The 15799-nt window shown below is 41.0% G+C and overlaps 1 protein-coding gene across 1 annotated transcript in view; it reads left to right on the forward strand.

The window, feature by feature from the left end:
* The window catches only part of vat1 (vesicle amine transport 1), a 42248-nt gene extending 26735 nt beyond the window's left edge, over positions 1-15513 (forward strand). The window contains exons 3-6 of the mRNA XM_008297207.1: positions 4609-4779; positions 6788-6877; positions 9928-10169; positions 14943-15513. Coding sequence (XP_008295429.1) covers positions 4609-4779; positions 6788-6877; positions 9928-10169; positions 14943-15218 — 779 coding nt within the window. The 3' untranslated portion in view covers positions 15219-15513. The remainder of the gene's footprint in view (positions 1-4608; positions 4780-6787; positions 6878-9927; positions 10170-14942) is intronic.
* The last annotated feature ends 286 nt before the right edge of the window (positions 15514-15799 follow it).

Consider the following 15799-nt stretch of genomic DNA (forward strand, 5'->3'; position numbering starts at 1 on the left):
CCTCAGCTGCAGAAATATGATCTTTTTTTGTAACTCTAAACTTTTAAAAGGGACTCTGACCAGTCATTGTTTTTATACACACATCTATTCAACAAGATGGTTCGTATGAATGAATCACAATAAATCATAAAAGACAAAACTGGGCAACATACTTTTTTTTTTTTATTATTTATTTCTTTTGGCAGTGAACCCAAAAGCTGTCTGATGATCTAAAATGACATCTTCTTCTCTGTAGTCATCCAAGTGATGATCTAAGACTTGGAAAGCACCTCTTTGTCACGCTTTCATACAGCTGTTTCTCCGTTGTTCACGCGCCTCATAAACCTGCAGCAGAAGAGGAATCACTGTGTTTATGACAGCAGCACGAGTTAAATATTAATCTGTGAGCGCCTGCCTGTAAGTATGCGGGATTAATGGATGCATCGTGCTTTTGGACACTTTTTAACACCTGCATGTGAGGCCTGCTACTATCTGACAGAGGCAGTTAGTAAAAACAGCTCTCACCTCTTACCTCCCACTCAGCCGATGCATAATTCAACATTTTCTCACTTTTTTTTTTTTTTTTTCCTACCTCACATAAACTCCATGCTTGTGCACGAGTGTAAAACTCATTTTCCTGCAAGTTTGTGATGAATGAGGATCTACTTATCATCACATATCAGTCATTTGCTTCCAAAACCCAAAGCTCGGTGGCCACCGAGAGGCCCGGTCTGTCAAACATGTGATAGCCATCAAATGACTCTTACGTGCCCAAAGGAAGAGCAGTCAATGAAACAAAATGGCTCCCTTTGCTCAGTCATTGCCGGCAATTTGGCCGAGGTTTCCTTGGCAACGCAAACTTGGTTTCTCGCTGAGGACGAGCGGAGACGCTGCTGTTGTAACATCCAGCAGCAACAGCCTTGATTTTGTTTTCTCATCAGTTCTGTCCTCGGCGTCAGCAGGCGTGATTGTAGTAATGCGGAGCGGCTTATTCATCTCACTGCTGCGAAAACAGACACCATCTCTGGTCTTCACACTCCAATAAAGAGGTTGCACTTAGATTTGTGGGTTATTTCTTTAGTTAAATTGCATCTGGGTGCCGTTTAAAACATTCACAAGTTGTTTTTTTTGAACAGGGAAAGTGCACCTTTTTTTTTTTTTAGCTCTCACAGTGAGCAGTTCTTTGGACGGAGATAATTTTATCATTAGATCTGAGTTTTTGGCCGGAGTCGCTGCTGTTTTTATGCGATAGTGCGGCCTCAAAGAGGAACTGCCAGGATGTTGCTGAGGAAATTGTGCTATTAGGCTGGTTCACTGGCTCAGAATAATTTCTATGTTTAGACGAAGAGACCAGAGGTGCATGTGTGTCATCTGATGCACAATGTTCTCTTTCTGCAGCAGATAGAAGGAGAGCGTCAGTCCAACGTGGTATTATATATAGAAGGCAATGAATCTTACAACCTGTTGCGAAATATGTTGCTTCTGTTTGTTTGCTCACAGGATATAAAGACGATAACCAAGTGATAATATTGATTTCACAGAGGAGGAAAAAGTCGTCCTAGTTTTGCGTGATTAAATGTGTGCAGGCTTTCTCTAAATATCACATCATATATGCACTGTAAAAACAAAGTCCGTTAAAACAGTGGCAGCAAGGGCGTCAAAGAGGTGTTAAAAAATTGAAAAATAATATCTAAAAATATATAAATAATCACTTTTCATCTGTTTAAAATACAGTAGAACTATGTGATTTTACTGTCACATATTGTAAAAACAATAAAATTAAATAAAAAAATTGTGAAATAAAACAAATAAATTGGTTTTGGACATTGTTTATAGTAAACTTGTAAATTTATTTTTTTTCGATGATTTTGTCACTACATGTTGTCTGTAATTTAACAAAACAGGAAATATCTAAACTTAATATTTTTAACATGATTTACTGTGTTTAGTCCTTTCAATCTACATCTCTCTCTTTTTTTTTCCCCCGCTGATTTAAATACAGTAAAAATTGTGTAATTTTACAGAAAAACTTTTTAAAATAATTATTTGTCATTTTTTTCTATCCTTAATAGGCTTTTTTTTTAAATTTCTTTATTTATTTGTTTGTTTTCCAGCCAACATTTTCTGCAGTGAATTTTTTAGATATTATCTATAATTTAACAAAATAAAAAAATAAAAAATAATAACAATAATGATAATACTGATAAATTATATTTAGCAAAAACTAAAAAGAATGTAAAATTATACTTTTTGTCTCTGCTGTTCTACTTGATATTATCAGTAATTTAACAAAATAGGGACAATCTATAAAATCACAGTATATTGTTTTAGAAAATGACACTTAAATACTGTTCCAGTGTTTGCGGTTTCAGTATCTGGTTGAATGTGTGAGCTGGCAAATCATTAATTTACTCCAAACCTGTGGCAGCCCAGCTATGCCATCAAAAATCCATGTTATTTACGTGCACGTGTTGCTTTGTGTTGCTTTATTCTCGGGCATCAGATAAGATGTTCTCTTTACTTGGTCAGGCATGAGTGACCTTTATGGAGGCCTTTCAGTCGGAGCCCTCCAGTCAGCCTCCATTTCAAACAAGCCACTGCTTATCAGTAACCTATTACTTCTCAGCCGGCTCGCTCGGTAAACACTGGCTCAGGCATTCGCCATAACTATGTACACACTTTGAAAGACAGTGAGCGAAAACACAGATATCCCAAACTTTAAAGTCTTGCAGCACATTTTGTCTTCATCTGGCAGGTTTATGAGGAGCTGTGTTTATGTCGTCTGGCTCTCCTCTCCGAAAACAAAACGGACAGTTCAGCTGCATTTTTTCATGTCCCGCGGAATTTCAGGCAGGTTGTTGGGAATAAGGGAACCAAAAAATCCGATGTGTCATCTGAGCCACAATGGCGACTTTCTCCCGAGTTGGATATAAGTGTGTGTGGGTGTTTATTCTCCTCAAGCCAGCTGAGCTAATGCGATTGTGTTTAATGCGCTCCTTACATATCCCTGAGCAAAACACATCCACCCTGTTATTGACTCTGTCTGTTTGGGGACAATAAATAATGCAAATCACATTTACCTGCCACGGAGAAATATGTGAGGAACGGAATTCCTAGGTGTTTGTGCGTGGCGTCAACAAACATATTTAGTGAGGCTTAATTCTTTGTCAATGATCTTGGGTCTAGAATTCACTACGAGCCACATTAGATGTTTAATTTGTTATTTTTATTTTCGTCAGGTAATTATTATATTGAAGGTTCGTCAATCATATAGCAGAAGTGATCCCTGGAGATGTTGTCTTGCACTACCTTTCTCTTCTGGATTCAAGCCAGGAGACGTCCAGGTCATGGTTGATTTTGTGCTCTGGATGGTTCCCATGCTGAAATATTCCTCTTCTTCAAGCTTCTGCAGACTGGGAGTCATCTTGTCAGGTTTATCCAGACATTCATGGTGCATCTATGAACATCATCTCCCCCCCAACACCTTGTGCAGCTCCATATCATCACCCTCCTTCCTCTGCTCTTCACTGTCAGGACTGTGCATTCACTGTGGTAGCGCTGATTAGCTTCACACCAAACCTGATGGAAACAATCTGAACAAATGTATCTTGGTTTCAGCTTTGTTCGTGGTGTTTAGCCAAGTCTCACCTGGAGGATGGGATCTTTTTTGGGATGCTACCATAGAAGTTGATGTTATGAAGTGTCCGTCACACTATCTGAGCTGTCACAGAAACTCTGATTTCCACTGATAACCGCTGTGCCACGTCTGTAGCAACTGTTTTTTTAGAGCTAGATTACCTCCTGTGGAGTAATTTTCAGAGGACGACCACTGCAGCTCTGATTAGTGGTACTATGGCTCCTTCTAAACCTCCTGATTACGGCTGCATCTGGTTTTTTTTAGTTGCTCTTCCTTCTTTATGAAGTTTTGCGATCAGGTTTTTTTCGGTTTCTCTGTTCAGTTCTTTTCCATGTGGGAGCCACGATGCAGATAGATACAGTCCATGAAGAAGTTCTGGTGTTCAGAGCTCATTTTAGAAACCATGTTCATACTGTTAGGGGGATTAGAAATCACGAATTTTGTTTCACTAATCACAGGTGTATTCAGTTTTGTTGCGCTGAGTTTCTTCTTTTGGGCCTTTATTTTCAGGAAAGTATTTGTCTTTGACTCGAGTGTTCATCGTTTAACTTTTAAGTGATGTTGCACAGCTGTATACTGTAACCCTGATATTAGTACCGATAGTTTTATTTCTCAACAAGAAAGGACTTTACCTCAGCCTCCGTTCTTAAAAAAGTGTTATATAAATACTGACATATCTATATCTTATGGCTGCAAGGTGGCTCAGTGGTTAGCACTGTTGCCTCACAGCAAGAAGGTTGCCAGTTTGCGACACCCGGGATCTTTCTGTGTGGAGTTTGCCTGTTCTCCCCGTGCAGCGTGGGTTCTCTCCGGGTTCTCCAGCTTCCTTCCACAGTCCAAAAAGATGTTAATTGGTGATTTAAAGTTGTCCATTGGCAGGGGACACCCTAAGTCAGCTGGGATAGACTCCAGCACCCCTGCAACCCTAGTGAGGATTAAGCGGGGTAATTGATATTGGATGAACCATCTTAACCATGCTTATCTTCCTTCAGGTGGTGTGGGCATCGCCGCCACTCAGCTGTGCAAGACGGTGAAGGATGTGACCGTGTTCGGCACCGCGTCAGCCAGCAAACACGAGACCATCAGCCAGGGTGGAGTCACGCACGCCATCGACTATCGTACCAAGGACTATGTGGAGGAAGTCCGCAAGATCAGTCCGAAAGGTGAGAAGAATGAGTCGTCTGTGCTCTAAATTTGGATTTTTCTGTGTTTGGACACGTGCAAGTGTAAATACTATGAAATAAACTCTCAGTAAAGTCAAGTTTTACGGTAATGTGCATGTTCTCCGGTGAGAATAATAGTCCGGCTCGATGTATTCCCACCAGCACAAAGCAATACCGAGCGAGCGCAGCGTTTGGTGATGAGCGTTGAGCAAACTGCAGACAGCGAGATGATACATTTTCATACAGTTTCCCTGCAGAGTTGGCTGACATGTGCACTAGACTGACAACATGCAGGGAGTCATTTTTCCCAACCGAGTAGACTCATTTTACTGACAGTTTGGATTCTCGCCGCCACAAAAGAAAAATGTAGATGAACTCGCTAAGATAAAAAAACACTGCTTTTCTGCAAAATGAAACAACGTCCAGCTCCTGCTCCTCCTTCCTCCTGCCGCCGCGTTATTATGCCGGAGGCTCATTTCGTAGTCTCCAGCTCATCTCTGTTCTTTGTAGCATCCAGTGAGACGGACAGACATTACAGAGACAGATAGGAGGAGAGCGAGAGCTGACACTTTGGACAGAGTGTATCTAATTAGAAGCCTGGATCAATGTGCAGCCCTGCCTGCTACCTTTTCCCCTCTCCGTCAATTCATCTGTGCTGTGGTCAAGACGGAGTCCTGCTGCGAGCCTCCCGACGATCAATAGGACCGGATTTAACGGAGCGAGGAGGGGTAGCCCAATTTGAGGAGTCCCCTCTGGCACAAAGGAGCATCATTAAGGCCGAGCACTACGTGGTCAGACATTAATAAGCCCAACAAAGGCCTGAAAGTCCTTATTTTACAGTTTAATTTACATGTTAAGTGCACAAAAAAAAAAAAATCAGACCTATTTTAGAGATATTTGCCATTTATTGGAAGAAGAAAAAACAAGAAGACGTAATTTAATTTTTCTTTTTTTTGTTAAATTACCAGTCATGTCTAATAAAATCATATAAAAGTTGTCCTTTGCGAGTTGATTTTTTTTTTTAAAATAAGAGGAAATGATGTCTACCTTAAACAATGCTTTTATAAATTATATTTTTTTCTTTTGCAATGTTTGACGGTGACATTAAACTAAAATTTACTGTATTTAAATCAACAAATAATGTTATTTTACAAATATTTGCAATTATTATTATTATTACAAATATTAATTTGTTTGTTTTACAGTGTTTGATGGTGAAATTACATTATCATTTACTGTATTTAAATCAAAATGCTGCTACTTTACAAATATTTGCCGTTATTTGGAAGAAAAAAAATGTTTTTAAACTATTATTTTACATTTTTTTTCTTTGTTTTGTTAAATTACCAGTAAAATCACAGAAAAAATGGTCATTTACAATGTCTACACTAGACACTACTTTTATAACTGGTAAGTTTTTCTTTTGCAATGTTTGGAATCACATTATCATTTACTGTATTTAGATCAAAATACTGTTACTTTACATATATTTGCCATTATTTGGAAGAAAATGCTCAATAAATATTTCTCAAACTGATATTCTACAGACTTCCCTAGTTTTGTTAAATTAAACTATCTGGTAAAGTCACAAATAAAGTATGAAAGCATGTTGATATTAGACAATAAACAGACCCTCCATGTCGGGACATTAATAATCCTCAGAGGAACCTTGGTCGTCAAGCTGCCGTGTCTTTACCATCTGCTCAAGTTTGTTATTCCGTCCGCTCAGGATGGAGCGGACACTGATAGAGGGGCGTTTCATCCCTCTTGTCTTATCAGCGACAAGAATGAAAACACATAAAAGCGAGCAGGACCTCCTCCTCTGCTCTCTTGGTGTAAACATGGCACAACTTGGCTACAACTGTCCGCTGGGGCTGAACTCTGGCATGCAGGGGAGGCTGCTGAGGAGACTTGGCAGGCTGCTCGTTCTGAATTCACACCGTTGATAACTGTCCCCTTCTCCTCCTCCTCTTCCTCCTCCTTCTTCTTCCTCTCCCTCCTGCTGCAGGACTCGACATTATCCTGGACCCTCTGGGGGGATCAGACACCCATAAGGCCTACAACCTGCTGAAGCCCATGGGCAAGCTGATTACCTATGGTGAGTAAGAAAACAGATCCATCACCTGTCAGAAGTTCTCAGCAATTCAGAATTTTTAGTGATATAAAGCAGTCATCTAGAGCCTTCCTCTGAAGAACATCACTGTAAATAAGTAAATTAAAACATACAAATTTAAATACAGCGCAGAAATGGTGCATGTGCAGACAATTTCAATATATGTTTTGCAGAAAAATAGCATATTATTATTATTTTTATTATTACCATATTGCTTGCAGATTTTTCCTAAATTATTGAGATGACACATTTTCAATATTTTTTATTTTTTGTTGTTATTTCACTGTGTTTTATTTACAGGTTAAGCGTAAAAAATCTGGCTAAAACTGTAAAAAAAAAAAAAAAGAAAAAGAAATATATATATATTTAAAATCTGTCCTTTTACAAATAATCATTTGTTCTTCTACAACGTGTTGACAGTGAAATTACAATATTATTTACTGTATTTAAATCAACAAAATATTTTTACTTTATTATTTGCTATTGCTTGGAAGAAATAATACATATATTAAGTTTTTTTTTTTTTAAATGACAATGAATCTTAGGCTGTTTTCCTCTGTTTTGTAAAATTACAAATAATATCTAATAAAATCACAGAAAAAGAAAAAACATTACCTGACACATTGATTTACAAAAAAAAAAAGAAAGAAAGATAATAATAATAAATAAAAACAGGCCAAAACTGTAAATAATGTCCACATCAAAAGTCTGTCATTTTATTTATTCATTTTTTAACAAACTTTTATCATTGTTTAAAAGAACATTTCTGATATTATGAAGTATTGAAAGGTGGTAAATAATTGTGTCAATAATTCTATGACAGATTTTGTTTTCTTAAACTACAGATAATATCAAAAAAAGGAGAAGAAAACAATTTTTTTTAAAATATTGTCCACATCAAGAGTCTATTTTTTAAAATTTATTATCAATCATTTGTTCTTTTACCACATTTGACAAAATATAAATGAATAATGGCACCTTTTATTTAAATCAGCAAAAAATAAGGCTATATTGCAGATATCTACTCTTGTCTGAAGGAAAATTAGTGATTTATAAATTATTATTATCTGTCAAAATCACTCAAACTTTCTGGCCTCCTTGCTGCTGAATTTTCCCGTTTTTTTTCCAGTGTAGTCTACATGAAATCTGTGTGCGTTTCACACTTGCCGCAGAGCGAAGCTGCTTTCTGGTGGGCAGCGTGGCCTCTCTGCAGAGGTCCGTGTCCTCACTGTGCTGTGTGTCATCCGTGGGAAGCCCTTTACGCTCGCTCTGTTGCGATGCCAATCTGGAAGCGGCATACATGCGGTGGGCGGGGTCGGCATCCACGGAGAACAGGGCCTTGCCTTTGCATGTTGCACAGAAAGCTACTACCCAGCATGGTGCCCTCCACCCTCGCCCATTCACCCGCTCTTCCCCCTACAGAAAACCCACCCTGCTGGTCCCTCCGTGCCCGCTGCTTCTCTTTCAGCTTATCAGAAGTATGCACGGCCGAACAATGGCCATTCTATCCTCACCGAACCTGGAATGTGTCTGAATGTAGCAGGCTGGGTCCCTCTCTCCTCTCAGAGCAGGCTTTGTGTCCCCTGGTTCCCCCAAGAGAGAGAGAGAGAGAGAGGCTGTGAAGGCAGAGGAGGCGATGGGAAGGGGATGTGGTGACAGCTGAAGTGCTAAAGAGGCTTTTTAAAGGTGGAAGGTGGAGGTGAAAGGGCGAGAGTGCAGGGAGACAAAGGAGGAAGAAACAAATAAACCACAACAAACAAGCTGAGGGACCTGACGCAGCTTCATGTCACCGATTCATTAAACCTATAAGAGGTTGGGGTTTTTATTTGCTTCTGTCACATTTTCCTTCAGGGAGAGCTCATTTTTCACTGCAATACAAAGTCCTGCACCTCTATGGAAACAGCACAACCATGACTAGACAGAGAGAGAACTCAGAGATGTCTTCTATGATTGAATTTCCTTGATTATTTATTGTACAAAACCTGGAATCAACATGAGCAACATTTTTATTTTAAGTGCCCAGAGGTGCTACCAATGCTGCTAAAAAAAACAGTAGATAGCTCTACATACTATAAATATTTGACTACTTCATTTTTAGTTTGTTTCCATATTTGTCTCCACTGTGTGAACACTGCCTGCAGTTCAGCCAAAAAGTCCCTGAATTTTTATCTGCTGTCTATTTTTGGCCTACGTTTGGTGACTGAATGGCGCATGTTTAGTCAGAGGGCCTAAAAAAACAATATTCTTTCGGTTTGTACAGATTCTAGTTCAGATAAATGGTGTCATTTGTCATTTGTTTTAAAGATAACGTGCTTTCCAAACCTACTGGCAGATCTCAGTGTTCATAGGTTTAACTAGACCCTTCTAAATACCAGAGATACTTTATTTATAATGACCAAAAAAACAGACAAAATGGCAAATCCTTACATGTGGACAGGACTGCAAATAAGAATTGTAGATCACGTTCTATATAGTTTGGATTATAAAATGTACGAAAACTGTGGAAAAAATGTCCATCAGTGTTTCCCCAAGATGACATCCTCAAGTATCAACCTAAAAATATTAAATATATAAATAAATATTCAAATTAAAGAAGCTGGATTTTCAGCTTGATTCATGAATTAGTTGTTTGTTTTGTAAAATGTCAGAAAACGGTGAAAAACATCAGTCAGTGTCTCCCAAAACCCCAAAGGATGTCCTCAAACATCCACAACCTAAAGATCAAATTCAAGAGGCAGGAATCTCACCAGCAACTTTATTAGCTTTACAAAAAAAGTCTCATATTAATTAATCAATTAGTTGTTTCATCAAGTTGTCAGCAAATGGTGACATCTTCACTTTTCCAAACATAACATCTTCAAACATCTTGTTTTGTCCACAACCCAAAGATATTCAATTTACTGTCATAGAGGAGGAAAGAAACCAGAATATATCTACATTTAAGACGCTGGAATCAACAAAAACACACAATCGAAAGACTTTCTCTTCCAGGCAGCAGACATTTAGACTCTTTCTGTCTTTTCCTTCCCCGTCAGGTGCTGCTAACATGCTGGCGGGCCAGAAGAAGAACCTGATCGCTGTGGCGAAGAACTGGTACCACCAGTTCTCCATCCACACGCTCAGCCTGATCCAGGGCAACAAGTCGGTGTGCGGCTTCCACCTGGGCTACCTGGACGGGGAGACGGAGCTCATCTCCCAGGCCATGAGCACCGTCCTGGACCTCTACAAGCAGGGCAAGATCAAGCCCCGCATTGATTCCACCTGGCATCTGGAGCAGGTTTGTGTTTCCGTTTCCCTATCTATGCTCGGAATTATCATTTGTCTTGTGTGAGGATTACGTCTGGGTTGATTACATTCTGCATTCTCTCCTCAGCAGGGCTGGGAGATATGATGATAAATAATGTGTGGTGATACGCTGCTGCACTGTTTTCACCAAGAAAGACCAGTTTGACGTCCCTGATTGGATTAGGAGATTGCAAGCGGAGTTGTACTGCCCTTTACGTCAATTAACCAGAACATTAGAACCACATGCCTAATATTGTGTAGGTTTTGTGCTCCATTTGGGAATGGACACAACTCTTATGATCTGGCACCAGAATGTCGGATCCTTTGGGTCCTGTGGGTTGCAGGTTGGGGCCTCCATAAATCTGATTTGTTCCAGTGCATCCTGTACATGCCATAAGATTGGTATCTGGGTAGTTTGCAGATTAAATCAACACCTAGAGCTCTTGGTCCTGTTCCTCCAGCTGCAGCAGGACAATGTTTTTGCAGTGTTGCTTGGAACATTGTCCTGCTGAGGGAGGCTGCTGTCATGGAGGGGTGTATGTGGTCGGCAACAATTATAGATGAGTGTCCCTAAGCATCTTTTTCTGCATTATGTTTTGTAAATAGAAAGGTTTTCATATCAATATATATTAGACAACACATGCAGTGATACAGATATATCTGTGATGTTATAGAGACGGCAAAATACGCCTTGGTTTGTTGGTATTTCTTTAAACCAATCACATTGTATTGGGCGGAGTTAAACCCAGGATGCAGTGATGGTGTCCCCTCATAATAGGGAAGGGGAAAAGTAAAGGGGCTGATTTGCATAGCCGGACCATTCTCTAGCACAGTGCAGACCGGTCTGGCTGCATCTTATTACTATTCTGCTATAGGGAGGGACAAATACGCTCTGGGTTGTTTGTGTTTCTTTAAATCAGTCATAGTCGTATTGGGCGTTGCTAAGCCCAGGATGCAGGGCTGGTGTCCCCTTAAAACAGGGAAGAGGAGAGTGAAAGAGCTGATTCATGGCACAGCATTAACTTTCGGCAAAACTTGGAGTTTTCAGTGTCATAGATTGCTGCTTGGAGGTTGTTATTTCCTGAAGCACAAGGATATTTAGAAAGGGAAGGAAAATATTGCATGAAATGAGTGACCAATGGCAGGTTTATACATAAGTCTTCGGTGAGTCAGACTAATCCGTGATTTGTCGGTATTGTCTGATATATCGATTAGGTTCTTCATGTTTTGTCTGACTGGATAATTCGAGCCAAAAACTGTCATTTTCATGTTAATTTAATTAAGCTGAATATTCGCTATGGCAGTGTACTGTTTAACATATCGTTTTTCGATTCTCTTTGCAGCTGACATGGTTAGTTTTCCAATCTGTCGGTAAAAGCACTTCATTTGCACATTTTCGTTCTAATGTCCTTTTTGGCTGAATCCACATTCAAGAGTGATTTCTGCATTTGGATTCCAGCTTCATTGTCTCCTGATTGTCAGCGTGACTAAATCCATCCCCGTGCGCTTTAATTCGAATGACCAGATGATTCAACGTGACACCAGTCGCATTTCCACCTGAATTACGTGCATTTTCACGCCACGTGCTCGCAAACCCGGACAAATACCAGGTGTCTGCGTTTTGTCAGCGGGATCTGCAGGAGCTGGGTGTGGTCCTGATTCAATAAAGCCTCGCATTCAACAGGCCAAGTTTGTCCACTGAGAAAAGCGCTGTGTCTCCTCGAAGCATAACTCACTCAGTCACTCTCTCAGCCAGACAGACTCAGATTGTCGCTGACAGAATTAACACTGCGAGCAGATATGAATAGAGAGGGTGTGAAAAACACAGATAGAAAAGAGGGAGTCCGAGGCTGACATCTTCTGTTGTCAAAGTCGGTGTCGGTCAGTCGGCGTTTTGGCCTGAGAGAAACACCCGCTGTCTTTCTCCGCCATCTGACACTTCTTTCTCTGCCTTCTCCATCTGTCTGCTCTTTATATCAGATTCTTTCTCTCTGTCTTTAGGTTATTGACTCCCTCTCTCTCTCCATCTCGCTGTGTTCTCTCCATCTCCCTCCTCACAGTGTATCTTTTTTGCTCTTTCTCTCTTGTTGCTATGGCGACATCTTTTAGTCAGTGTGTGTCTTAGGGAGGGGCAGCGATGTATGAGAACATGGAGACGAGAGACGAAGGTATATCTGGATTGTAAAGTTGGTGTTTTTTTTTGTTGTTGTTGCATCAAAGACAAAAAAGCTGCCCGACCAGCTGACTGATCACCACGACCCGACGCCACGCCTTGACCCCGTTCGTCACAACCCTTCCCCCCTCGGCTGTTCAAGCGATCGATGAACATGCTTGGAACAATATGTGAAAATTAGCATCATCCTGACTACCACCTCCTCCTGTGGCTCCTCCTGATTCATTATCAGCATCTGCATCGATTCACCCCGGAGGATAACGTCCACAAATAGCTCCAAGATGCCCGGCGGCCACAGAGGTTGACACATCTCTGAAGTGGGTGGAGTCGCTAAAAAAAAAAAAAAAAAAGAGAGACTCGATGTGACTTTCATTCACAGTGAAGATGATTCTTATAATTCCTGGACTCACCCCCTCCGAACTCCCACACTCTCCCCCCCCTCCCTCCCTTCTTTCTCTTTCCCATGTGTCTGAGCCGTCAGGGCCACGTTTCAGCCGGGCTTTACGTTGCTAGGAGATGGCCCTGTTGCCGTGGCATTGGTCGTTAGGTGGTCTGCCTGCCTCGCACAAACAGGGGGGAGGACGGAGGGAGGCGGCGGGGGGATGTGATGGAACAGACAGTGGACAGAGCTCAGTGGTCCAGGGGAGGGTGGGGCAGGTCTGGCTGGGGTTTTCCACTCGTCATCATGATGGAGGGGCGGCGGGGGCAAGTCGGTCGATCCATCACAGCGAGGAGTTTGTCATCGCAAGAGTTTCTCCCCTTAAAGTCTAAAATGTTTGGCTTGTAAAGAAATCTTGACTTTGGACAGAGATCTGCATGTCACAGAGGTTCACACAATGAACCTTTAAAGGAAAGGTCCGTGTTTTCTAAAAAATGAAAGTTTTTAAAGGGACAGTCTTCACGGTCCTATATTTTGGGCTGCACGTGGACATCCGTAGGAGGGTCGTCACAGGCCCTTGTGGACGCTGGTGACTGACGAGATTTACGTCACGGGTCCCCTTGCAAATTCGCATAAAGCATAAATTGGCTTTGACACCGGCCTTATGCTGCCACAGATCTTCCGCCATATGTCCCTCTTACGTCTATCGCCATCAAATGTTGACACAGGTGGCAGCGCCACAAAACGACATCTCGAAGATGCCGGCAACTTCATCAAAACACCAATAATTTGATGCCCTGGGAATGAGAAAGGATTGAAAATACCTGTTTGTCAAACTTGGACTGCTTCAGATTAGCCTAAGCTACATTTTGTAATGCAATGAAACAGAACTTGAAATGAATGATATGCAAAAAAAAGTCATTGGGCGATTTATTTTTTGACAGAAATTGCGATTTTAGTAGTCATGGTAACTTCTGCGTATATATAACAAGAATTTAAATCATGTGTTTTATGCTGCGTGTCCTTACACCTGGAGAACACGCTTTGTAGGTTGGGTCCTGTAAAACCAACATACCTTCTTTATAACGGTACGTTGTGATACATTTGACCGTTATCCAAAAATTGCAGCTCATGGATAACCAGTGCATGTGGCCATATTGCAATTTGGGCAACATTTAAATGAATCGTTTAGCTCTAAGAAGGACTCAGGAATTTGTCCTCAGTGTCTACATTGGAGGGGGTCAGCTGCTGCCACGACAAGATAAGATGTACAGAAACCAAAAAGTGCTTAATTGCATGTTGGCAGGTGAATGTTTTGGATCTATGTCTTAATAATGAGATGTAACGTCGTGTGCTGGCAGGTTTATTGATTGATTCGGCTCTAGTGGTCTTTAGGGCTTAACAATTCACTGACATGTTGAAATCACAATCTTAAGAGCTGCTTAGATGTCATGTTTGTTTCATACAGACTGATAATTTGAAAGAAATGAAAAAAAAATCCCAATAAAAAGTGTCACTAACATTGCAATCGCAACATCTCACAATAATCAGAATATGATGTTTTGTTTGCATATCATTCAGCCCTATAATCCTTTATCAATGGATGACTTGTAATTACGATGAATCCTTGTTGGTGAGCTTGTCCAGTAAACATCTCAAGAGACGTTTTGCAGAATTCAAATTAGAATCATTCTTAAAATCCAGAGACTGAACGTAGACGCCTGAAGCACCTTTCCAGGAAATCCGCCTTATTTCTGTCCTCGCACAGCATGCTAATGTCCAAATGATGTGCTTTTCAAATATATAAACGTGTTGTTTAGGTGAATTGGGGGCATTCTATTCACGACTGTAAAAACATTTCATTATATTTGCACTTAATATTGAAAACGTCTGTTTGCGGCGTGCTATATTCACTCCATTTATTCCATCACCCTGTTACCCTGTTTTATTTGCTGTGCACTGCTACAACGATCTCATTTCCCCTCAAACATTATTAAAGTCTCATCTAAACAAATATAATTTCTCATATGCTGCATATTAAAGTGATATTTGAAGAGCAAGCTGGGGGAAGATTTGTTTCCAGGCTGCGATACCAAAAATGAAGATTAGACTGCAAGGAAGAATATTGAAGTGGAAATGTGTTGGTGGAGAAGACACTGAGATATTTCTTTTTTTTCTTTTGTTTTAAATCGTGTATTTTTTTTGTTCTTCAGGTGGGCGAGGCCATGAGAAAGATGCAGGAGAGGAACAACATCGGCAAGGTGATCCTCACCACGGAGCCGATGCCCGAGGAGGAGAAGAAGGAGGAGGCCAAGAAGGAGGACAAGAAAGAGGACAAGAAGAAGGACGACAAGAAGAAGGAGGACAAGAAGAAGGATGACAAGAAGAAGGACGATGGCAAGAAGGAGGAGAAGAAGGAGGAGGAGCCCAAGAAGGAGGAGAAGAAGGAAGAGGAGAAGAAGGAGGAAGCCAAGAAGGAGGAGAAGTGAGAGGGGGGAGGGATGGAGAGTCGAGCAGACCAGCAGTGAGGGAGGGTGTAACTGGGAGCTGGAGGGGTGAGGAGGGGGTGAGGATGGAGGTGGCGATGCAGACGGATGGGGGGTGGAGGGTGAAGCCAGGGAGTTTAGAAGGACGGGTTAGGAAACGATCACACCATTGTCACGTCTTTCACCTCCCCTCTGCCTCACCTGGGCGGCAGCGATTCCTCAGGCCTGGATCCACCCACTTCCACATCCGCTTGCCTTTTCTAGCATTTATCTCTAAAAAAAAAAACGTAATTCAAACCACTCATAGCCCCTTGAAGGCTCCAAACTTACCCAAAAATCTGAAAAATTGGACACCAAGGCTACACATCATCACCAGCTGAACATGATCAGAGTTCGCTGAACACTCCAGACTTGTTTGATCAATGTGATTTGGCCAAACTACTATATTTAACATGTTTAACACTGATGTTCCATTTTGCAGGCATAAGCTACATGTCCGAGTGTGAGAATATGGTTATATTAGAAACTTACTTTTACACAGAAGGAATCCTGGCTATAAAGCGATGGTGCAGAAAATCCACATT

Source organism: Stegastes partitus, unplaced genomic scaffold, assembly GCF_000690725.1.
Source record: "Stegastes partitus isolate 25-593 unplaced genomic scaffold, Stegastes_partitus-1.0.2 Scaffold1199, whole genome shotgun sequence".
NCBI lineage: Eukaryota > Metazoa > Chordata > Actinopteri > Pomacentridae > Stegastes > Stegastes partitus.